The sequence below is a fragment of the Enhydra lutris genome, unplaced genomic scaffold (assembly GCF_002288905.1).
Source record: "Enhydra lutris kenyoni isolate GAN:26980312 unplaced genomic scaffold, ASM228890v2 scaffoldscaffold2, whole genome shotgun sequence".
NCBI lineage: Eukaryota > Metazoa > Chordata > Mammalia > Carnivora > Mustelidae > Enhydra > Enhydra lutris.
In genome coordinates, this window is record NW_019154086.1 from 48,890,991 (window position 1) to 48,917,175 (window position 26,185).

Here is a 26,185-nt window from a genome sequence, read left to right on the forward strand (position 1 = left end):
AAAAAAAAATGTTCCTTTTCCCCTCAGATGCTCTGCATCATTTTATTTGATCTTTGACCCTTTGTTTTTTGGCTTGAAGTATAATAGCCAAGGCTGTGTGAAGTATCACAAATGTAGATTTTCTGCACTGTGTTTTGAATATTTCTTGACCCCAGCATTTCATTGGCTTTGTTAACAGCAGAAGCACATTAATCTGCTTTATTTGGAAAAAATTCTGTAAGAACCTTTTTAACCTTTAAATAATAACATAATTTAGCATACTTTCTCCCTTCATGTATTTTTGACTGAAGAGGTATAAGAATTTTCAGTTTGGGGGTGCCTGGGTGGCTCAGTGGGTTAAGACTCTGCCTTTGGCTCAGGTTGTGATCTCGAGGTCCTGGGATCGAGCCCCACGTCAGGCTTTCTGCTCAGTGGGAAGCCTGCTTCCCCTTCTCTCTCTCTGCCTGCCTCTCTGCCTACTTGTGATCTCTGTCAAATAAATAAACAAAATCTTAAAAAAAAAAAAAAAGAATTTACAGTTTGTTCTAGAGTTGAGGCTCCTGACCTTATAATTTTCATAAGAATTTTGTATTTCCTTATCTTATGATTAACTAGGGAGAGGGAATAGATTGCCTGTTGGCATTAATCCCTTATATTCAGGTCTGCTGACTTGTATGACTCCATAGAGCACCTTTTACGTTGTATTCTATGTGAGTGATAGCTCCTGGAGTTGTGCAATGGCCCATGTCCCAGAACAGAGCAGAGGGCTCTGATGTGTTAATGATTGGTGTGTGATTGAGCAGGTGAGGTTGTGAGACCTACTGGTAGTTCACAATCAACTCCCTGGTAAGCTTGTTCTATTGGAATAATCTTTGGAAACGAAAGGAAGAAATTTGTGTAGTTTTTTTTCCCACCCTCTCCCTACCCATCCCTGTTCTTCCCTTCCAGCTCTTCTGAGATTCTGCCATGGTATTCTTTTTTTTTTTTTTTTTTTTTTTAAAGTAGGCTTCTTGCCCAGCATGGAGCCCCACACAGGGTTTGAACTCACAACCTGAGATCAAGACCTGAGCTGAGATCAAGAGTTAGTCCCTCAACCAGCTGAGCCACCCAGGCACCCCTCTGCCATGCTATTCTTAACTGTTCAGAATGAGCAGAGTTTATATTCCCATAATTCACTTAAAGTACTATAAATTTCACATACTAATACTATAATTCTATATTTGGAAATCTTAGAGTAGAATGATAACGTGGATATTGTTCCTTCTCTGGAATCTTCTTTGGAAATATCCAAACCAAGCCTCTTTTCCTTGTTCTAAAACAATAATAGACCCTTAGATAGCTGTAACTATTCCCAGGTCTGTAAACAATGGGAAAGTTCATTCCTTATCCACCCCTGTTTTATCATTTTAGATAGCCCAGCTATTTCTGACCTATATAAAAAAGCATGGAAGAGGGCGCCTGGGTGGCTCAGTTGGTTAAGCAACTGCCTTCGGCTCGGGTCATGATCCCGGACTTCCGGGATCAAGTCCCGCATTGGGCTCCCTGCTCGACAGGGAGTCTGCTTCTCCCTCTGACCTTCTTCCCTCTCATGCTCTCTCTGTGCCACTCTGTCAAATAAATAAATAAAAGTAAAAAAAAAAAAAAGCATGGAAGAAAGGACAGCTAGAAAATGGGGAGTAAAATCTCTATATTTTAATTTGTATTTTAAGAGATTTCTCTTTCATGACCACATTAATCTTCTGTCTTCTCAACATAAAGGTATATATGTGAATTGAACTAGGAAAAGTACAGTCTCTGTCCTTAAGATTATGATCTGATAAAAAATATATACAAAGAATTTTGTAACAGTAATAAAAAGTATAATAATAAAGGCATAATTTAGGTATAGTGGGGGCACAGGGGTAAGGTGAATTGGTTTGGATTGATTCCGTAAGCTTCATGAAGGATATGCTTGATCATTTAAAAAGTCTTAATGGATTTCATTAGTAAATATGTAAGTGAGGGGTTAAGGAAGGTGATTTTGAGTGGTATTGCTGGGAAAAGTCATAGCATGTACAAAAGAATAGCATATATATTCACAGATAGCAAATAGCATGGATATTCTATAGGTTGTATATGGAGGGGTGGCAAGAGATGGGACTAATCTGTTAAACAGAGAGCCTCATAGGACATACTAAAAATTTGGATGTTATCCTGGTGGCGCTAGAGAGTTATTAAAGGGTTTTAGGCAAGACAATAGCACTATTAGTTTCACTTTAGATCTCTGAAGGCAGTTTGGAGAATTTGATGGAGTTAATTTTAGGGAGATTACTTCAGTAGTTTAGGTGGAAAATGTTAACTGCTTGAACTAAGGCAGTGGTTTTAGAGAGGAAGGTGCAGTGTGGAAGAAGCTTTACAAAGTGGAATATTTAAGGTCTAGCGAGCCATTGGATATGAAGAGGCAGAGGAAAGTTCTAATAATGACTCCCAGGTTTCTGATTTTGGTGGCTACTGAGTGGGCCATGAACTAGCGTCAGGATTATAGGAGGAGGAACACAGCAGTGTCCAGTAGACACCTTGATAACATGGATCTGAAACTCAGATTTTAGTTTTCAGCCTGTTAAAGATAATGGAAGCTGTGGCCACATGTTTGATCACTGAGAGAATGTGTGTAGAGGGAGAAGACAAGAGCAGGAGTTCCTAGGATAGAGTCTTGAGGGAAGGCCAGTACTTAAGTGTTAAGTGGAGGAAGAAGCAGGGGCCCTTTATGCTCTATAACACTGAAAGATTATCACCATTTGAGTTAACCATAGTTTCTCTTTCAGGAATGGTAGTGCTATTGGCCTTCCGGTCCCACCTATCACAGCCTTAATCACACCTGGTCCTGTTCGTCATTGCCAAATTCCTGATTTGCCTGTGGATGGAAGCCTGCTCTTTGAATTTCTCTTTTTCATCTACCTGCTGGTTGCTCTGTTTATTCAATACATCAATATCTATAAAACAGTGTGGTGGTATCCTTATAATCATCCTGCTTCTTGTACTTCACTGGTAAGTCTTACTAGGCCTTTAACTTCTGTATGTTACTTAACCAGGAAACTAGTTGGAAAGCCTGTGGGTACAAATTACTTTTGTTAATAATTTTTCTTCTAAAAAAAAGTTTTTCAGTTAAACCATGGATTACTTTCAGAACTGTAATCTCATAAGATTATTAAAATATAAATATCTGGAAAGGTAAAATATAAATGAAAATGCAGAAAACCTTTAAATAATTTATCATAATATCAAGAGTTTTGATGTTTAGCTTTCTTTGCACTATATTAAATTTGTTGGACTTAAGGTGCTAATATGACTAAATTCCAGGAAATTTACCCTTTTAATGGCTATCTTAGGATAATGCTTGCTTCTATAACAAATAAACCCAGAATTGTATGATGCACCAAACACATAATAGTCTGAGGTAGTTGTTTTTGTTTGCAGGAGTAGCATGCTTCCATGTGGTCAATCAGGGAACCCAGACTGATGGAGACTGTGCTGTCTTCCAGTATGTGGCCTCCAAGTTGACTGTGGCCCACCTCATTCAGCTAGAAAGGGGCAAGAGCATAGGGAAGTATAAAGGAGAGTTTCTTATGGGCCAGGCTCACACATGTTCACTCTTAACTACAGGGAGACTGGAGACTCTAATTCTATCATAGGATTTATTGTTACTATGAATAAGATTGGGCTCTGTTACAAAAATAAAATTGAGACAAGGACTAGATGTCTTTGCTGAAATACATCAAAATATATTGTAGGTTTCTTCTACCCTCTTTCCGTTTATTTAAGAGAGCTGAGATAGTCTTGATGCAGAGAAGTTCTCTATAGATGGGTATGTAAAATAACGAGTAAGACTACTCGGGTACTTTGTAGGTAGATGGTTGGCAGTGGCAGATTTGGATGGAAATACGCTCTAGGAGAAAGAAGACTGTTGTGCTGCATAGTTTATATATGTGTTTGGGGCTTATCAATGATTATAAAATTAGAATTTATGAGTATAGGAACTGTATTTTATCTATTCTTCTTTGGCCATGGTGGTGTAAAATGAAGAGGCTGGATTAGATGATTTTTAAGGCTTCTTCCAGCCATGTAGCTCTATATGTAAATTTCTCACTATCTTAACAATGGCATTGGCAAAACATTCATTAAAGTAATCGCTATTTTTTGCAAGTATTATCTCATTTACTCCTTCTTTTAAAAACAGGTAGGTACAAAAAAAAAAAACAACCAGAAGACTGGTACTACTGTCCCATTTTATAAATTAGAAATATGAGACCTAGAGATCACAAAACTTGTTCAAAATCACATAGTGACAAAGTGAGTACTGTCACTCCCTGCTATGCTGTATTTCCTATTACTTATTCTGTGTTTAATCCATAAGTACTTTTGGGTAGTTCATTATTTAGTTTTCACTTTGACATTCCATGGAAACCTCAGTTTTTGAATTTTCAGGCTAATCAAAGAGCTCTTCTGTCAGTCAACCATTTCTGACGAGTTCTTTTAAAAGTCCCCTACCAATGTTGCCTTGCAAGGGAGCCAGTGCTCCTGTCATAATCAGGAAGCTGCTGCTAGAGCTGCTGAGTCCAGAATTAATGCTTCCTTTCCTCTGACTCATACCACCAAACATGGGGCCTTTTACCCTGCCCCTCTCCCCATTTCACTCAGTTCTGAATTTATGTAATGCTCAAGGTTGGCAGAAACTAAGTCAAATCTAGAACTTGAGTTGCAAGAAAGTCTGGAGATGAAGTTTTTCATTTTCTGGTCTGTGCAATAGCGGAAGGCACACTTGAAGCAGGTTATCCTGTGGACTGGCTCACTTATCTGCTACATATGGTCCTAGCTCACACAAACCGTAGCGTTTAATTGTGAAACTAAGAGTAACATCTGTGAAATAGCAAATATGATAAGATTTTAGCCCATTTAGCCCATTTAGTCTGAAAGGGGTCTGAATCAGTAAGCTGTTCAAAGATTAATGGGCCGCAAGAGACCTGGTTACTTCCTGTCACTGAACGTATTCAAACATGGGAGATGGCTATGTACCTGAGATGCTCTAGAAGGGACTTAAATCTAAACTAGTGGTCTAAATTTTCTTCATTATGTATGTCTGACTCAGAAATTGATCAGATTTATATGTTAAGCTTTTCTTTTTCCATTTCAAGATCTTAATAATTACCAAAAAGAAAATGTGGAACCCCGAATATGTAAAGTATCATTGTAGCCATCAAGCAGTTAACTGAATGAGTCTTAACCCTAAGAAACATAAAAGCTAGAAGTAGTATAGTAAATTATTCAGAATATCAGGACTGGAGGGTGATTAATCAAATATTCTGGTTTATAGAGTTAATCATAAGCAGATTAGCAGTTTTCAGTGATAGAGCACAGTACAAAATTTACTTAACAATAAGATACATTAGGCACTTAAATCTTTTGATTAAAAAATGTCTTAGATGGACTGGTGATACATAAATAAGACCCTCAAACATTAGGTATTAAGTAGGGGGTCTAGTGAATTTGCTTGCATTATTTTGGAGGAGTGAGGTGAACAAGAAGTCTCAAAGCTTAAGAGGGGATAAATATTATTAGAATCCAAAACACTTAGAGAAAGAGAAAAGGAAGTGATCTGAGGTAAGCCATTCTCTTGATATTCTGGCTACTCTACCTTTAAAAGTATCCCAGATCGGGCCACTCCCATCGCCCTTGCTGCTGACCCTGTTCAGTCCATCTTCATTTCTTCCTTGCATTAAAAGCAGTAGCCTCCTAACTGATCTTGCCCTGCTACAGTATATTCTCCACACAGCAATCACTGTGATTGTTTTAAAATAGAACCTGGCACTCTTTGCATACTCTTTCCATGACTTCTCATTAGGAAAAAATATAAACTTAATCTTTTGTTATTCATTACATCATTTCAGCCCTCTTACTGATTTTCAGACACCAGGCATATGTTTTCCTGTCTTAGGGCCTTTGTGATTCCTTTTCCCTCTGCCTGGGGCTCTCTGCCTTCAGATCTTGTCATGGGCGTTACTTTGTCAGCCGTCAGCCCAAATGCCACAATCTAGAGATGTCCTCCATAACCAACAATTTAAATTGGCTCTGCAACTCCCTTTCCAGTTACTGTTGATCACTCTCTATTTCCTGCCAGCAGTTGTTACTAGGTAAAATGCTTTTGCTTGTCAGCTTGTCGTTGACTTTACACTTAAATTTATTAAAGATATGGCTTTAGTTGTTGTAACAGGACGGCTAAAACAGAGTAGAACCTTATTTCCTGATTAGATAAAAACCAGTCATGTGATATGCCAGTGTGGCAACTCTTTGTTTCCATTGCTCTGCCACTCCCAACATGCTTCTTCCAAACCTTGGTCCGAGATAGCTGCACCAACTCCTGTCAGCACATCTGGCCAGCAGGAAGGAGGAAAGGAGAAAGACAGTTCCTTCCTTTAAGGGCATGACTTGGAAGTTGTATATATCATTTCCCCTCACATCCCTTAGCTGTAGTTTTGCAAGGGAGGCAAGGAAATGAAGCTCTAGTTAGCAAGGAGTCAGTGTCCAGTTAAATTCTACTATGATGGCAGAAGAGAAATAGAAATCCTTGCCATCCCCTTTCCCTTTCATACCACAGTAAAAAATAAGATCCAGGAGAGCAGGAAGCTTGTGTGTCATTCTTTAGCACTGTATCCTCAGTATCAAGAAGAGTACTTTGCACACATTGTGAGTGTCCCCTACTTACTTACTGAATGAATTGAGAAGTTCAGCTTTTGAGTCTGGAAGGAGGACTCTGGAAACCTAAAGACCTTTTGACCAGCAAAATGAAAATACATCCCCATTTTGTTTGTTGCTAATGTGCTTATTATTGTGCTTATTATTTATATAGGCTTAGAGCTAGAGTTCTGATTACCGATAGACGCTGATAGAACTAGAAGGAACCATATGCAGCATCTAGGTAAAGCTATCATTTCTTAGGAAGAAAAGATCAAATAAAAGACATGTTTTTGTTGTGTTTTTTTTTTTTAAGATTATATTTATTTATTTTTGTGAGAGAGCACAAGCACAAAAGCTGTGGGGAGGGGCTGAGGGAGAAGCAAACTCGCCCTGAGCAGGGAGCCTGATCCCAGGACCCTACTGAGCCAACTGAGCCACCCAGACACCCAAGACATTTTTTTAAATCAAGTTAAGAAGAAAGACTAAATTGAAGGTAATTGACATGTCAGCCCATAGGGAGTTTAGGTTAGTAGATACCCAGTTAGATTAACATAAGCTTGCATAGAGATACCAAAAATAGGAACTCCTGAATGCTGGGAGTCCCATCTGATCCATTGAATTTGACACTCATTATAAAAATGGCATTTTAAATAAATTACCTTTTCTTTTTAAAGATTTTTATTTATTTAAGAGAGAGCCCAAGCAGGGGGTGGAGAGAGGGAGAAGCAGGCTCCCTGATGAGCGGGGAGCCTGACCCAGGGCTCGATCCCAGTACCCAAGGATCAATGATCTGAGCCGAAGGCAGCCACTTAACTGACTGAGCCACCCAGGGACCCCTTAAATTCTTCTTCTTCTTCTTTTTTTTTTTTAAATATTTTATTTATTTATTTGACAGAGAGAGAGATCACAAGTGGGCAGAGAGTCAGGCAGAGAGAGAGGGGGTGGCAGGCTTCCCTCAGAGCAGAGAGCCCGATGCGGGGCTCGATCCCAGGACCCCGAGATCATGATCTGGGCCGAAGGCAGAGGCTTAACCCACTGAGCCACCCAGGCGCCCCAACCCTTCAATTATTCTTGCCATAATTCTGCAGGCTATCACTCTTTAACCCAAAGCTGTAGTCTTCCTTTCAACACTGTAAACTTTCAAAAAAGAGGGGAGTACATTCCAGATAATTTAAAATAGTATTTGAAAAATTAAAGCAATCTTTCGTGAAAGGAGAAGTAAAATTAGGTAGAAAGTAGAAGGTAGGTCGTCTCTCTAAGATCTCTCAGATTCTTGTGGTCTGTCTATACATACAAGGTGACGTAAGGAGCTCTTCTGAGGGGCAGACCTTTTGATGTAGTAGTTCCAGCTAGATATCCGTATTTCTTTCTGATGCAGTGATTTGTTTCTTTTACAGAATTTTCATCTCATTGATTACCACCTGGCAGCATTCATCACAGTGATGCTTGCAAGGAGGCTGGTGTGGGCCCTCATCTCAGAGGTAACAGCTTATTCACTATAATTTATCACTTGTAGCTAGAGTTAGTTACTAGACTGGATTCAAGCTGAGTATGTCAAGTGCCCAAATATAATTTGAAAATAATTACAAATTAATTTCTTTACTTCCACATGAGCTATGCTAGTTCTTCCTTTTTTTTTTTTTTTTAAGATTGTATTTATTTATTAGAGCACGATTTGGGGAGAGGGGCCAAGGGAGAGAGACAAGCAGACTTCCCACTGAGCAATCCCAGTACTCCAGCAGTCCCAGTACGCTGAAATCATGACCGAGCCAAAGTCAGATGCTTAACCAACTGAGCCACCCAGTGGCCCCATGTGCTAGTTCTTTTTTTTTTTTTTTTTTTTTTTTAAAGATTTTATTTATTTATTTGACAGAGAGATCACAAGCAGGCAGAGAGAGAGGAGGAAGCAGGAAGAGAGAGAGGAGGAAGCAGGCTCCCCTAGAGAGCAGAGAGCCCGATGCAGGGCTCGATCCCAGGACTCTGAGATCACGACCTGAGCCAAAGGCAGCAGCCTAACCCACTGAGCCACCCAGGCGCCTCCATGTGCTAGTTCTTTTTAAAAGATTTTCCAACAGTATATTTAAAATTCATTGTGCTAGAATTCAAGAAAACTGTTAGAAATCTCGTTTGGTAGGAGCTTATTTCTAGATTCCATGTTCTTCTGTATAATTTTTCTAATTTTATTACATACAGTAAAAAGAGAAGGAATTTTAAGTAACTATTGATATGAAGAATTATATATAAGTGAACAGTTGCATCTAAAACTTTGTTTCAGGTAATATTTACTTGATATTATATACCATTTGTGGGGTTTCTAGAAAGAGACATTTGTTTGAGTTTATTAAAACTTGGGAGTTTTAAAATGAAATCAAATTTGCATAAGACTAATCTTGAAGATTAGAATCAGTGGGCAGTAGAGGAAAGACATTAATACAATCTTTTTAAAATTAAATGTTGATAGAACTGGCCATTGGTAAGATTCTTTAATATATTTGTAAACTCCATTGGAGAAGGTAAATGTGTTCTATTAGGATTTTATTATCTTATGTCCTATAAATTATTATAAAAACAAAAAAATATTAACTTAGCTAGAGTGTCTAACAATTTTAATCTTGGAGTTTATAATTCAGTGTATAATTTTAAATTAATAGTTACTATAATCACAGATAACTGAGAGCCAACTTTTTTTCCTTCTAAAACATGCATGAAAGTATTTGTGTCTGTAAGCCCTAATTTTTAGGAACCTTATTTCTTGCAGCACAGAGTAATTGCATGTATTAAGTCATAATCTGAGAGCCATTTGAAGTTAACTGAAGAACACTGGTAGTTGAATCACCTGTTTTTCACAAAGAAAAAGGCTATCTAAAATGTTTTCTTCCCAGAGACACCTGAGTGGCTTAGTCGATTAAGCGTCTGCCTTCTGTAAAGGTCATGATCCCAGGGTCCTCGGATGAAGTCCCGCAAAGGGCTCCTTGCTCAGTGTGGAATGTGCTTCTCCCTCTGCCTCCTGTTCCCCCTGGTTGTGCTCTCTCTCGACAAATAAATAAAATCTTAAAAAAAAACCAAAAAACAAAACTTTTCTCCCAAGTTTGCTATTTAGATCATGAAAATAGGTGCTTACTTTGGATATATTAACATTACATTCTTTTTTTAGAGGAACTCAGTGGAGTTTTATGTTTTTGTATGTGAAAACAGGCAGCATTTTTTTAATCTTTCAATTACTTAGAAATGGTACTTGTATATGCCAAATTAGTATGTCCAGCTAATGTTTAAATCCTTTATAACTGGGGTTTCTACCTTGGTGATCCAAGGGTTATAACTTTATGTACTCTGTTGCTTTCTTTTGCTAATGGCTTAATAGTAGTTTAACAGTTTTTGCATGACCTTAGTTGGAGAGTATATTAGCTGTTTTCTAAAGAAACCTGTAATTCTTGGGCGCCTGGGTGGCTCGGTTGGTTAAACGTCTTCCTTTGGCTCAGGTCATGATCCTGGAGCCCTGGGATCGAGTCCCACATCAGACTCCCTGCTTGGCAGGGAGTATGCCTCTCCTGCTGAGCTCTCTCTCTCATTCTCTCTTTCAAATGAATAAAAAAAAAAAATCTTTAAAAAAAAGAAAAGAAAAAGAAACCTGTAATTCTTACTGAGAACAAAATACTTAAGCTAAATTTAAACAGACTTCTGGTCAGTGACTGAAGTCTCTGTACCTTAAAGTCCATGAGAAAGAATGTTTAAATAATTATGGGGTATCTATATAATGGAACAGCATGAAGCCATTAAAAAGATGAAACTGTACTGACCACTAAAATATTAAGTAAAAAAAAATATGCGTATATATATATATGTATATATAAAACAATGTTTAAAATAAGGTGGGTAGAAGGCATAAAATACATTTGCTTATGTATGAATGAATTATCTCTAGAAGGACATACAGACTAATAGCAGGCTGCCTAGTTGTGGCTGGGAACAGGACCAGAAGGCGGGAAATTCAGTACAAACCCTATTATACATTTTTTATTTTGAGCATTTGTGACTATATTACCTATTCAGAAATTAAAAATAGGAGCTGTATAGTGATTCTTTTCTAAAAAAAGCTAAATTAGATGGTAAGACCCATCACAAATCATCTATCCTTCCTTCCATTAAAATGTTTGTCTTTTGGGTTTTTTTGGGGGGGCTTATATATCACAGAAAGGATCCCTACCCTGAGAAAGACCAATCATTTTTAAGGAGAAGCTGGAGGTAATTAATAAAAATGCTGAATACTATTCCGGGAGGAATACCTCCAACTATATAAGACTATTTATTCACCACCAGGCCATTTCTAGTTCTTGACTTGCTCCACAAGACCAGAAAGTTACTCAGCTATTCTCCCAACCTGAGGCAACTCCCATTTTATTTTATTTTATTTTTAAAGATTTTATTTATTTATTTGAGAGAGAGAGCACACAAGTGGGGAGGAAAGGGAGAAGCATCACAGGGAGCCAGATGCAGGGCTCAGTTGCAGGACCCTGGGACCATGACCTGAGCCAAAGGCAAGATGCTCAACAGACTGCGCCACTCAGGCATCCTTGCAACTCCCTTTTTAAAAAACTTTTTCTAAATAGGAAGGTAGTACATTTTATTAAAAAAAAAAAAAAAATGGAAAACCCTAAAATATAAAGCAGGAAAAATTTTAAATTACAACCTCATTATTGAAAGGGCCATATTTTGGTATATTTGGTATATAAATTTTTATTTGCATATAAACCATACTTTAACATTACTATTAGGATTATTTTTCTACTCCTTACCTGGCTCATTTTTTTCTTATTCTTTAATCCCAGCTAAAATACCACTTCCTCAGAAAGGCTTCCCTAGATTGGGGTCTTTTGTTACTCGCTTTCCCTTACAGCCTGCTTTTTTCCTGTAGCACTTACCACAATTGTAAAAATAATTATTTGTGTAAATATAAGTTTAATATTTGTTTTCTTATTTGGGCAGCCTCATAAAGACAGAGTTCTTAGTTACTACTATGTCCCTAGGACCTGGTATAGTATCTGCCATACAAAGCATAATGGTTAAGAGCTTGGGCTCTGAAACAAGACAAAAATGACAGATACATCCAGGCTCTGTTGCTGTGGTGACACTAGGCAGAACAGCCTTTTTATTTTGAAAATGGAGGCCGTGAGGACACCTGGGTGGCTCCGTCGGTTAAGCGTCTGCCTTCAGCTCAGGTCGTGATCCTGGGGGCCTGGGACTGAGCCCTGCGTCAGGCTCCCTGCTCAATGGAGAGCCTGCCTGCTTCTCCCTCTTGCTCCACCACTCCTCCTACTGTGCGCAGTCTGTCAAATAAATAAATAAAATCTCTAAAAAAAAAAAAAAAAAAAAGGAAAGGAAATGGAGGCAATAGAGTAATTCCAGCCACTTAAATGCCTTCCTTAGGCTTTGACAGGTAAGGTACGTTGGCATGAGGTATGTATCAGGGGAATGATAAACAATTATTTGCCATACTGTTACTGAGAACAGTTTGAACCTTCTCTATGGTGTTAATTCAACTGCTTCTTTGCATTTATAAATAACTACATAAGTGCATATATATTATATATGCTATGTAGTATATTGAGTAAATTAAGAAATGAGTAGATGAAGGACCTGAAAACTCCTTATCCCCTCCCATTGCTATGGACCCTACATAATTTTTTCCCCTTTCTACATTCTGACACTGCTGTTTTGAGGTTGTAGGAATCTGCCATTTTCCCCTGTGTTTTGCTCATTCTCTTCCTAGTTCATTCTGAAAGAAAATAACATTGCAGAGCTTCATGTTTAGACAAGTATGCTTTCTTACTATATTTAATCTGTCTTTAAAATGTGGGATTAAGGAAAAATATTTGAATAGCTGTCATACAAAGTAGTGGAAGTGATTGTCCATTATTTCCGTGTTTGCAAAAGTCAAAAGAGAAGCTTTTATTTATATAGGGATTTTTCAGAGAAGATCTGATTATTTTTTGAAGGCTCAGTAATTCATTAAATATTAATTCAGCAAATAGTTTGGGGGGAGGATTCCAAGGAAAATGGGACATTGTTGCTACTATTGAGGTTATTACAGTTCAGTCCAAAGTCAGATAAATTAATGGTTCAAGGCCTTTACAAAAAAATTACCTGGTGGATTATTAAAATATAGGTTCCATGACTTACAGTTTTGTTCCCTGTATCTCGTAAGGAAAGGCAGTAGGCATTTTCAGGTTCAGTAAGCAACCCAAGTAATTTTGATGAATGTGGTTCATGGGTCATACTTTGAAGCCCCAGTGTAAATAAATTAGACAATGTCATAAGAACTTAAGGGAGGTCTCTATGAGACACTGGGAATACAAGGAAGAACCAACAAACTGCCTGGAAGAGTCTGAATCTTTAAAAATAAGCAAGATATGGGGCGCCTGGGTGGCTCAGCGGGTTAAGCTGCTGCCTTCGGCTCAGGTCATGATCTCAGGGTCCTGGGATCAAGCCCCACATCGGGCTCTCTGCTTCCCTCTCTCTCTCTGCCTGCCTCTCTGCCTGCTTGTGATCTCCCTCTGTCAAATAAATAAATAAAAAAAAAATCTTTAAAAAAAAAATAAAAATAAGCAAGATAAGTGGGATGGGGCAGTTTTTTTTCTTCTTTCCTCCCCCCTTCCCTTTTTTTTGAGGGGGGCAGATTACCACTAAATCTAATTCCTTGAATTGCATTGCTTTTGTATAAGGCCATTTATAAAATGTTCCTTTTGGTGCTTCCAAACTTTCAGGCCACTAAGGCGGGTGCAGCATCTATGATTCACTACATGGTTCTGATATCAGCTCGCTTGGTGCTACTCACTTTATGTGGATGGGTACTTTGTTGGACCCTCGTCAATCTCTTCCGGAGCCATTCAGTCCTCAATCTCCTTTTCCTTGGCTACCCGTGAGTACTCCAGTTTTACCATTTTATCTGTAAGTTTTTAAAGAAATTATTTGGGTCAAGCGAACAATACTACAAAAGTGAGGAAGATGAAATTCTTCAAATAAAAGCCAAAAAAAAAAAAAAGCTCAGAAAATTGGAAAAAATCAGTGGGTAGGGTGACTTATAATTTATTTTCTACACTAGGCTACAGTTGGGACAACAGGGATAAACCAGGACTGTCCCAAGAAAACTGGAGAAGTATGGTTATTCTACCAATGGTGAATATTTTAATTGGCTCTCTTCATCAAATGAAGTGCCCAAGCACTGCGTACATCGGCAGTGTATAGTTGTATCTTATTATACACATGGGCTTTTAAACTCTTCGCACAGTTTAACTTGTATACTTTGGGCTAATACTTTCTTCATTGGATGTTAGTAGGTAGCTACCATTTATTGCTGTTATATGCTGGGTACTGGGCTAAGTGTTTATAAACATCACCTCATGAAATCATCCCCATAACCCAGGAGGCTGTGTATTTAGTCTGACCTAACAGTTCCAAAGTACTAGTGGCTTTAAAAAGTTAGAAGTTTATTTCTTTCTTCTGTAAAGTATGTATGTAAATCATCTTGGGGAGCTGTGGCAGCTAGCTTCCATGGTCTTGGGACCCAGGCTCCTGCTGTCTTTTTTGGTCCACTCCTCCCTAGCAGTATAGAGTATAAAGGAGGGTAGAAATTTGTCTTTAGCAGAACAGCTGTACCTCAACTAAAAATTCTGTTGCAGCGGAAGAGCAGGAGAACAGTGGCTCTTGGCAGACAATTAGCAGGCTTCGCCGCAGGTAAAGAGAGATTAAGAGAATAAAAATCTTTCCTGTGGTCAGACAATTAGAAAGACTTGGGTCTTTGTGATTCCGGAGTTCTTGTTTCACCATTCCTCTATAATCAGTAGTTCTCAAAGTGTGGTTCCCAGAAGCGCAACATCAGCATCACCTGAAATCTTTTTGGAAATAGAGATTCTCAGAATCCACCCCAAATCTACTGAAACAGAAACTCCAGAAGTAGGACCTAGCAATTTGTCTTTTAACAGGCCTTCCACATGATTTTGATGCTTGCTCAAGTTTGAGAATCATTGCTTTGTGTAAGCATGGGTTTTAAGTAGTTACGTGGCCTAAAGTCAAGGCGTAATGGGCAGGGATGGCAGGAATAGTCTTTCTGTTGGTTGTCCCATGGGTGGTCTAATTATACTGTTTACTTATTTATTTTTCCAATTATATTGTTTAATTATTTAAGGCAATCATCAATTCAGTTCATTAGTATTACCCTTTTCCCTACAAAATGAACTCTATATTATAAACATCATTTTCCATGATTCATATTTATTATAAGGTATATATTTTACATCAGTTATTTCTGTATTTCTAGATATTTCAGTTTCTTCAACTTCAGATGATTTCATTGTTCTGTTTCTGAACAACAGCTGGTTGAATCAGGTTTAACTATATTTGATTTGAAAGGCTAAATATGGATATATCAAGGAATATTTTGGCCAGGTTTAAAAGGATTACCGTGTCAAAATGATGAGCCAACTTTTTCATTTCAGTTGAGGAATATAAAGAAACTTACTTATTTTTTAAGGCTCTCCACACCCCTGTAAAACAATGAAATAAGCATGTAATTTAAACAGATTTTATGTTTAAATTTATTTGCCTTCACTTTTTAAAGTTGTGTAATCTTTTATCTAACTTAAATTTAAAAAATAAGTGTAAGAAGTTTTACTAGACAATGGCAGTAACTACATCTTTATTTTCTTATTTATTCATAGGTTAAAAAAGTAACTCTTTACTGCTTTGGTTTTTTGTTTTTTGGTTTTGTTGTTGTTGTTGTTGTTGTTGTTTTGTTTTTTTTTTTAAACTTGATTCTCAGCTAGCTTCTCACTTTAGGGTAGTTTAGTCCAATGACTAATGTTGTAGCTCTTATATTATCTTGAATCTATACACTGCTTTCTGTAACCTCTGCTGTTACATTCTAAACTTCCATCTGGTCTTCTGGTAATCCATTCTTGCCTTCTTCCTTTCCATTTTTTATTATAGCTGTAATGCTTTTCAGAATGGAAGTTGAATTATGTCACTAACCCTCTTTAAAATTCTTTAATGATGGGACACCTGGGTGGCTCAGTTGGTTAAGCGGTTGCCTTTGGCTCAGGTCATGATCCCAGCGTCCTGGGATGGAGTCCCACATCAGCCTCCTTGCTCGGCAGGGAGCCTGCTTCTCCCTCTGCCTCTGCTACCACTCTGCCTGCCTGTGCTGTCTCTTTCTCTCTCTGAAAAATAAATAAATAAAATTTAAAAAAAAATTTTAAAATTCTTTAATGAATCATTTCCTTTATCCCCCTTTACCTTACAGAGCCTCCAAAGTCCAAGCCTTTGATGCTACCCTTCTAGTTTCTCTCATTCTACACTGTATCAGTTATCCATTGCTATATAATGCTGTAACAAACAGCTACAAACCCGTGGTAGCATTCCACAATATTTTTTTATTGTGCATATGTTGGAGTCAGCTGGAAGTCAGGCAGCTCTCCTGGTCTTAGCTGGGTTCACTCACACTTGAAATTGATCGAATGGCATGAAATCAAGCCCCAGAGTGTAAGCCCATTTCAGGCTTCTGATCACATCATGTTTGCTGACATTCCGTGGGCCAGAACAGGTTGCATTGTTGAGCCATCGTAGGGCTAGGGCAGGGTCACTTCACACACAGAATGAGGGCTGTGCAGTAAGACTACAGGAAGGGTTAAGAAATGGGGCCATTGTTGCAACTGCCACACACCCTAGCCTCTCGTGTCACCTCTACATGTGCAGCTTGTGTTTCAGCAATATTGACAGGTTTCTCTTGCCTTCACGGTTTTGCACATGTGTGAGTTCTGCCTGTTGCTTCTTCATTTACTCCTTCCCACACTACTACTCCAGCACAGTCACGGTAGATTGCGGAGCTGCTAACCATCCTCCCTTACGTCATAACAAGCTTGTTTTCTCCCTCCATAGAAAACTATGAATAGGTGAATTTGTTAATATTTTTATAAAATATATAACTATATAGGGAATCTTTTATTTGCTGTTTTTCATATCTGAATTTATGCCAGTGAAAAGACCATTTTATTTATAATACATAAGTCACAATGTGGACATTACTTAATGAGGACTGGGGAAAGTATTTTAAAAAGTTTTAAGGAACCAAGGTTGAAATAACTATAAGAAGTTATGAAAAGTCTCAAAAATATTAAGTCCTTTGACCAACTTAGTCTACCTGTAGAAATTTATTTATTATACATCTAGAATTTTTTTTCATTAATCCATCAGATATTTTTTGAGTGCATAGCATGTTTCAGCCACAATTCTAGACATCGAGGATATTGCAGTGAATTAAGCAGACCCAAATCTCTGGTACACAGAACTTAGATTGTAGTAAGGGGAAGATAGGCCAAACAAACAAACAAGCAAAAAAACCACCCAAATAAAAAACCTGAAAAATATGTAAAACATATGGAGGGGTAAGATCTCTGAAGAAAAATAACCAGGCAGGGGGAACTTAGGAGTGCCTGTAGGATTGGGGTGGGTAATGTAGTGAGGAGGCAGGGGGAGTCCCTCACTAAGAAGGGGAAATTGGAAGTGAAGGGCATACCATTTGAAAATTACCAGATGGACACAAAGATCATAGAGGATTTTATCCATACATTCATATTTATGGTAATGCAAAGTAGGAAACCACCTAAGTTTGCAACAAGAGAGAAGTGGGTAAATTAGAGTGCATCTGTATGAGAATTATAGTATCTTTAAAAATAGTTACAGAAAAAAATATGTAATGATGTGAAAAAAATGCTCAAAATAGATACCCGTATATAAACACACTCAAAGTTACAAAACGGTTTATCCTGTATGAGACTAAACATAGAAAGAAGTAGGAAGTCTGTGCACCCAGCTGTAAAAATTATAAAAGCCTTCATTTTTTGGTGTTTTCTGTTTTGTCATTGTGATTCTGTAGTCTTCTATTATTCTACAGTGAATGTATATTGCCTTCGTGGGAAGAAATTCAAGAACTTCCCTGATGATGAATTCACTGTCAACAGAGTCCCTGTTCTGTTACGTTCATCCTTGTGAATCATGACTGTTTTACTAACATAGTTATGTTAGATCTAGATTTGATCATAGGTGGCATCTGTGGTCTCATTTTCATATTTACCGTCTTCTACAGATTTGGTGTTTATGTTCCTCTCTGCTGTTTCCACCAAGATAGTAGAGCTCATCTTCTTCTCACAGACTATAACTACATGGTTCAGCATCAGGCAGTAGAAGAAAGTGCCTCAACTGTGGGTGGCTTGGCCAAATCCAAAGACTTCCTCTCCTTATTGCTGGAGTCTCTGAAAGAACAGTTTAATAATGCCACGCCCATCCCCACGCACAGCTGCCCCCTCTCTCCAGACCTCATTCGCAATGAAGTGGAATGTCTGAAAGCAGATTTCAACCACAGAATCAAGGAAGTTCTCTTCAACTCCCTCTTCAGTGCCTACTATGTTGCATTTCTCCCCCTGTGTTTTGTGAAGGTAAGTGGTTCCTTTTATGTGCTTCCTCGATTTGTGTGTGAATGATATAAACTGGGTATTTCTTATTTAATCCCCCTTTTCTCTGTCTCCCCTTTGGCAGCCTGGATGGTGGAGTTCGGCTGCATCTGGAGTGCACTAATACCGCTCCTGGTTGGCGGATAGGTATTTCCATATATGTGATGCACCCGTGGTGGTCCCCTCTTTTTTTTTCTTTCTTTTTTAAAGTTTTTTTTTTTTTTCCAGTTTCTGGGGAAAATAAAGTTTGTGTTTATACTAGAATCAGTATGTAGTAGCTTAAGAGGATTGAGGTTTTAATACAATTCAGCCTACTCTAGTTGATCTTAACATGGTTAATCAGGAGTTTCCTTGGATTTAATCTAATCTTTATCTAAATTTCAATTTACTTCAGTGGAAAAGAAAAATGGTCTGGATGTCACTTGGGCCCAAAATCTTTTGGGACATTTTAGTGCCCTTTCTTCACCCATTGAGAAGCACATCTGCAGCCGGAGTGGTCATTTACAGAGGGCACTCACCTCTTCTAGAAAGGAAGCACTTAAAATATAATTGCCTCTCCCTCCCATCCCTAATTTGTCCAGCCAGAAAGTCAGGTTGAAGGATTTTGGAGGACTCTGCTCTTGAACTTTCTGCACGGACAGCAGGACAACCAGTGCATGTGTGACTCAGTGTGGCATTTGTCTGCAGGGCGTATGTACACGCAGCCATCCCTACCTTCTTGCTGAACAGTGCACGAATCATTTCTCCCTCTTCTGATCTCTTCCAGAGTACCCAGTACTATGACATGCGCTGGTCATGTGAGCACCTCATTATGGTGTGGATCAATGCTTTTGTCATGCTCACCACACAGCTGCTGCCATCTAAATACTGTGATTTGCTACATAAATCAGCCGCTCACCTGGGCAAGTGGCAGAAGCTTGAACATGGGTCCTACAGCAATGCTCCACAGCACATGTGAGTAGTCTCGAGGGTAAAACCATATAACACCTTCTACATGCTGCTGATCATGTTTATTTGCTTTGTATGTCATTCTTGTTCTTGGCTTTGAACATTTGATTTTTAGTTTTTTGTCTACATGGAAGCTTGTCATCACTCTAAACTGAACACAGAGGACATTAACCCATTCCCACCACCATCCCCAGTCCCTCCTTAAATGCCTCCTACCTTTCAGCTGCCCGGTCACCCTGGAGTGTGAATTTGTTTCCCAAGCTGTAATAATGGAGTTTTCTTTCAGTTTTAACCCTTTGCCCAAATTCACAGAGTCATGATATATTTTTAATTTCTCTTTGGAAGACTGTAAGATTCATCTTCTCCTAATTGCCACAGCTAAATAGTTGCTAGCTAATCCTCTGACACTCAGGCAGCTAGAATTTGCTTCTCTCATCTCTTCTTTCTAATAAATGCAAATTTGTTCTAATAATTTTCCTTGCTTGCATTTTTTATTATCTTTTTTTCTTAAACATGCTAATGAATGTTTCCCTGCTTTTCCCATATTTAAATGAAAACTGTCCCTAATTGAGTTCACTCTGAGTGTTCCTCTCATCGTGTCCCCTCTCAGTCATTTCTCTGCATGGTCCCTATGATCCAATATGGTTAACTTTAGAACCTTTTTGTTCCTCTCACTCTTTCCCTTCACCATACCTTCCTTTCAGACCTGGACCATCTTCATCTTCCTCCCTTTTATAATTGGAACATTTCACAAATTTCATCACCTAGAAATTCTTTCCTAATGAAGTGGGACAGATTGAGGGGACTTTCTTTTCCCCTCTCCCCCCTCAGAGTCCTCCCTTCAATTATCTGCCTTGATGTCTGATACAGATTAGCACAGGCCTTCAAGCCCAGGAACTGAGAGAGATTGGGCCAGGCTGAAAAGAAACCCGACTGTGGGCAAAGGACAAATTTCAATAAAAATTGAAAATACAATCCACAGTACTAGTACTGTACATCTTCAGGCTCCTGATGGCACATGGCCATGAGGTGTATCATCACTTTAATGCTGGTAAGTGTGAGCAAGGCCGACGGAACATTTTCTGAACTGGGAAAACTTCAGGGTGCTAGACTTTTTTTCTTTTTTTTTGTTTTTGTTTTTTTGTTTGTTTAACATATCTAAAATGTTGTCCCAGTTCTTACCCTAGGAAACTAACCTTTCCAAAATCAGGAAGAGATGAATTAACTTAGATTTTTTTAAAAACTTAACCTGAAGATCCCCATCCCTGCCCCAACTCCATTACATTGGTGCTGGAAACAATGAAGCTTCTTCCGTAACTTCTTTTTCCTAGAGAAACTTCTATAAAAATAAACCAGGAAAGCGGTAAAAAGTAAAATCTGTGTGTCAGTACCTTGTGTGTCTCTCTTCTGTATAGCTTCACGCATATAGGAGGCATTGAAATATGTGACAAATAGACTGATTTTCTGTAGCTTTTTGGGATTAATTCTGCAGTAAATATCCTGCTGATTTGACAATATGTTCATTTCTGCACTACTTTCACTACAGTCCACTTTCTGTTCTTGTTTATTCTCTAGCATTTCCATCAATAGATTTTGCTCACTTGGGGTTGAGATGACAGTCCCTGATTACACTCGGTTTTCTGGCTCATTGTTGCCTTACACATTAATTTCTGCTCTTCTCCTGAGCCCCATAAGTCCTTTGACACTGAGTTAATCGTATCACTTTGCAGCCTCTCTACTGTATAGCAATGAAGTTATGATAACAAAGCCTTCCTAACTCTTTCCAGTTTGTGCAGTGTATCCTCAGAATTCAGACAGATGAAGCCTTGCATACTTAATTCCTTCTTAGAAATGTAGTGGGCCTTGCCAGACGCTGTCTTATTTGTAATTGCCAACATGCTAACATTGCATTTCTTTCTCCCTTAGTTGGTCAGAAAATACAATATGGCCTCAAGGGGTGCTGGTGCGACACAGCAGATGCTTGTATAGAGCCATGGGGCCTTACAACGTGGCAGTGCCTTCAGATGTATCCCATGCCCGCTTTTATGCAAGTACCACTTATTTCTTTTCAAACATAAACTTAGTGGTAAGTGTCAGGAGGCCACTATGTGTGTAAGCACCTAGCACAGTGTGTAGCACATGGTAATTACTATCACTCTAATACTGGCCCTTGTCTTTTGGAAATGTGTTCTTTTTTTTTTTTTTTTTTAAGATTTTATGTATTTATTTGAGAGAGAGAGAGCAAAAGAGCACAAGCAGGGGGAGCAGTAGAGGGAGAGGGAGAAGCAGGCTCCCCGCAGAGCAGGGAGCCCGATGTGGAATTCAATCCCAGGACCCTGGGATCATGACCTGAGCCGAAGGCAGACACTTAACCATCTGAGCCACCCAGGCACCCTGGGAATGTGTTCTGAAAGGCAGTTTGAAGATCAATACCATTGTCCCAACTGCAACAGCTTAAAGTCATATTGGGATTTGTTTTGTCTAGTATTACCTGGAACAAGTAGGCAGTTATTTGAGACTTCCCTTTTTCATCTTACAATTTTTATTTGTAATAGTTTGGTTTATTGGTATCCTTATGTTGTGTTTATGTGTCCTTAAGTGATACTAATATAGTAATAATGTAATGGGTTTGGGTGTTTGGGTTTTTTGTTTTGTTTTGTTTTTGTATTTGTCCCATGTATTACCTCCTTAAAGTACCTTGACTTCTCTTTTTTTTTTTAAAGATTTTATTTATTTATTTGTCAGAGAGAGAGAGGGAGAGAGAGCAAGCACAGGCAGACAGAATGGCAGGCAGAGGCAGAGGGAGAAGCAGGCTCCCCGATGAGCAAGGAGCCCGATGTGGGACTCGATCCCAGGACGCTGGGATCATGACCTGAGCCGAAGGCAGCTGCTTAACCAACTGAGCCACCCAGGCGTCCCATAGCTACTATATTTTTTATAGGCTGTGACCTATTTATTTCTCTAAGGCTCAGGTTCATCACTTATAAAATGACATACTATTTTTTTTTTTAAGATTTTATTTATTTATTTGTCAGAGAGAGAGAAAGAGAGAGAGCAAGCACAGGCAGACAGAATGGCAGGCAGAGGCAGAGGGAGAAGCAGGCTCCCCGATGAGCAAGGAGCCCGATGTGGGACTCGATCCCAGGACGCTGGGATCATGACCTGAGCCGAAGGCAGCTGCTTAACCAACTGAGCCACCCAGGCGTCCCTTGACTTCTCTTTTGAAAGGAAGCAAATGCCATGATCTCTGGCCTTTTATCTTTTCCTGGATTAAAAGGAGAAAGGAGGAAGCAGTAGACATCCATTAAACCCAGCTTCTATCCCATTTGAATGTATGCCTTGGATTATGTCTATTGCTCTTTCAGTTTTCCTGGAAATTCTGACACTAGAGGCAGAAGTATTTATTTATATGGGAAAGGCTAGTAGCTGATCAGCGGCAGTGGGGAAAAGACGTGCATGCAGGGGACTGTTCATTGTGCGGTGCATTGCCTTTGAATAGAGATTATAGTCCAGAAGAGAACTGGAGATCTTTTTTTGAGATACTTGAATCTCATCCTCCCTCCCTCCCAGTTCCTTGTGAGGGTACACAGGCTTTCTGGTTCCGCAGGTGTTTGCTGCTAAGGGCCTTTCACTTAAATACTAGGAACTTCACATCAGGGCTGGATGCTTGTAAATACAGTTGGGCCAGGGCTGGGGGCGGGGGGAGGCGGTTGGTAGCAGAGGACAAGGTGAGGCTGAGAGGAGCATGGGGCAAGTACAAGGCCCTTGAATGAGGAAACTAGGGAGGAGCGGACTTAAGTCACAACCACATAAGGATTTGGTTTCTACACAGATTACTTAATTCAGTCAGCTTTATTCCATAGGCCATTAATGACTTCTTTTGGCCCTAGTAAAAGAAACCTATAATAACCAGATATGCTACTGGAGTTTTCTGCTTGGAAAATAAGTATTTTCCTTGCTAGTATGTTGGATAGCTGAAGAGTCAGGTGAAATCCAAAGAATAAGGATTAGGGAAATTAATTTATTACTGATTTTGCATGACCAAACAGGTAAATCAGTGCTTCTCAAAGTGGTCCTTGGGCCACTTACATATAAATCACCTGGCTCACCCTTTAATTCAGGGTCCCAACCCCAGACTTCTTAATCAGAATGTCTGAAGGATTCCAGGAACTTGCAGCATTTACCTATTTGGAAATGATTCTTAGGCATACTGAAGTTTTGAGAACACTCATTTAAAATGTGCCGACTGCCTATAGCTGTTAGAAGTTAAAACCCTTCCTCACCTTTCTACTCATTCAGTTTGTAGCTTACTGGCACATTTAATTTTAATTGTTATAATTGCCACAGAAACCTTTTGCCTGAGTCCTTTTGGAATATGAATTCTGAGCCAATTTTATACATGATATTACTGGATATCATACATTATAACCTAGCTTAATAGGTTAAACATTTTCTTCCTCTCAGAGAAGGACCTGAAGAACCTGGCTACCTTTCAGAGCTGTCTGACGGTTTGGCTTTATTCTCACATTTGAACTTTGAGGTCCAAATTAGTTTATTTAGATCTGATATAGTACCATTGCCATAGTTTGCAATCTATTGCCTCTATCTTTCTATTCATAATATGTTTTTATTAGTAAACCAGAATTTAACCTCTTAGAGTGAAGAATTTGGTGGAATGAAAACAGTGAGCAGCCCTGTTTTTAGCCAGACTCTAATTCTAATTTTTCCTTCCTTCCTCATTGTCCTATCTGTGCACCCTACTTCTCAATATCCAGAAAAAACCCAGCAGAAATATATGGTGTAGAGGATTTTAGTCAGTGATGATGGTAGGTAAATGGTTTAAGGGAAAATTAAGAAATTATTGTTTTGATATTTCAGCTTATAAGACTTCCCCTCCCCTCAGACTTGTGTAGTGTTTATGTCTTAGACGAGCACACAAACTAACAATGATTTTTACTTTTTTAAATCATTCATTTTAAATGGCTTTAAGTACCTATATAATATCTTCAGTTTTGCCTCTTGACTTGCACAATCTAAAATATTTCCTAGTCAGTCCTTTATCTAGCCCTTGTCTTAGATAAATGTACTTTTGATTATCTCAAATAAAATATATACCCAAGATAAGATAGAATTTAAGAAAAATGTTTAGAGGCAGTTCTTTTAAGTGTGATCCTTTTTCCTATCTCAGGACATTTTGAAATAAAATTTATTTTATTATTCATTGAGCAAAAAGGAAAAGGATTGGGTCTCTACAGCAATAAATAGCCTGATTGATGTTCAGTAAGCAGATCTATATGTTATGGCACATAGGAACCTGTAAATATGAAATTATTTTAGGAGAAAAATGTGAGAATAACTGTAATCTTTACTTTTTTATGAAATAATATTTTGCTTTTCACCTTCCTTACAGTTCCTATTTCATCGTCCATTAAGGCTGTTAAATCTGCTTATCCTTATTGAGGGCAGTGTCGTCTTCTACCAGCTCTATTCTTTGCTGCGGTCAGAGAAGTGGAACCACACACTTTCCATGGCTCTCATCCTCTTCTGCAACTACTATGTTTTATTTAAACTTCTCCGGGACAGAATAGTATTAGGCAGGGCATACTCCTACCCACTCAACAGTTATGAACTCAAGGCAAACTAAGCTGCCTCTCAACAATGAGGGAGAACTCAGATAAAAATATTTTCATACGTTCTATTTTTTTTCTTGCAATTTTTATAAATATTTAAGATATTTTATATTTTGTATACTATTATGTTTTGAAAGGTGGGAAGGGTAAGGGATATTAAATGTATCCACAAACAAGGTGATGTGATCTTTCATGTGTTAGTACATTTGAATAATAACACAGGATGAGAGGTGTGCCTCTCCAGTAAAGAGATTGATTTGTTCGTATGGCTCTGGAATAACTCATTCATTTACAACACATCTCCTGTATCACTTGACACCGTACCTTCGGTATGTCTACTTTCCCAGTCCTCTCAATATCTTTAATCCTCAGTTGGCCTTCCTGCTACAGAAACGGAGATCAGTGGAGTTGCCTGACAGCACCTATTCTCTTTCTCTTTGGCTGGCTAACAGTATTGGAATACTTGGGGCAAAGCGTGGCTTATGGTCCTGGCTGGGACTCTCTCTGTTGCATCATGGGAGGAAAACTCAGCATTTAGTTCTGCCCAATGACATTCAAAAGTACTTACGAATAAGGTGCTATCCTGAAACTCAGCGGATATTGCTGTTATTTTCCCTGTTCTTTCACTTCTTTCGCCTCTTAAGATTTTTCTTTAATTATTAGCTGTTTGAAATGATAATTTTTAAGGCAAAGTCTTTAGAGTGTCCACACCCAGGAAGAAGATGTATGGCTGGACCAGTGGGAGAAGATGAGTGCAAATGCCATGTGGGCTGGAATGTGGGCAGGCTGAAGATCCCTGCAGCCTAGAAGAATGGGCCAGTCCTCAGCTAAACAATCTTGGATACAGTCTAAGCAGCAGCCCACCTACAACGGCATGTTCGGAGTTATAAGCAGAAGTGAAATAGAAGAAGTTACCTCTTTGTCCCCCGATAATTTGATCTGTGCCTAAAATGTGTGTTTTTAGTTTCAAATTCCAGAACCTCTGTGTTTGCGAGCATTAACCCTTGCCAGTCCATGTCCGTATTCTCGAGAGGTGATCTTAGTCAATTGATGTCACTAGTCATCTAAACTTCTGAGGCCTTGTCTTGAGAGCCTGAAATATATTCTCATATGTTTTCTGTGCTTGGTTTGGCTTTTTCACACTGTGAACTTTTTGGTGAGACACAATATGACTTATAAAGTAAAAAGACCAATCATGTAATTTCATAAACTGGCTCTGAAAACAATTCTTACAGAAGCATTCCCAGCAGGTTTTCAGCAAGGCAGCATAATGAGGGCTAGGGTATATATACAGCTACCCAAGGTGACTTCTGTATTTAAATTAACCATTGTTTACTTAAGTATTTTGATGTGTATACTTTTTTTTAAGTTATATAATTTGGCAGTTTGAATCTATTTAGCTATTTAACAAATGCA

The 26,185-nt window shown here is 38.7% G+C and overlaps 1 protein-coding gene across 1 annotated transcript in view; it reads left to right on the forward strand.

The window, feature by feature from the left end:
• Nucleotides 1-25,891, forward strand: part of LOC111148759 (transmembrane protein 39A) — a 31,391-nt gene extending 5,500 nt beyond the window's left edge. The window contains exons 3-9 of the mRNA XM_022505557.1: nt 2,784-3,006; nt 8,088-8,171; nt 13,452-13,606; nt 17,828-18,176; nt 18,958-19,145; nt 21,066-21,186; nt 24,550-25,891. Coding sequence (XP_022361265.1) covers nt 2,784-3,006; nt 8,088-8,171; nt 13,452-13,606; nt 17,828-18,176; nt 18,958-19,145; nt 21,066-21,186; nt 24,550-24,783 — 1,354 coding nt within the window. The 3' untranslated portion in view covers nt 24,784-25,891. The remainder of the gene's footprint in view (nt 1-2,783; nt 3,007-8,087; nt 8,172-13,451; nt 13,607-17,827; nt 18,177-18,957; nt 19,146-21,065; nt 21,187-24,549) is intronic.
• The last annotated feature ends 294 nt before the right edge of the window (nt 25,892-26,185 follow it).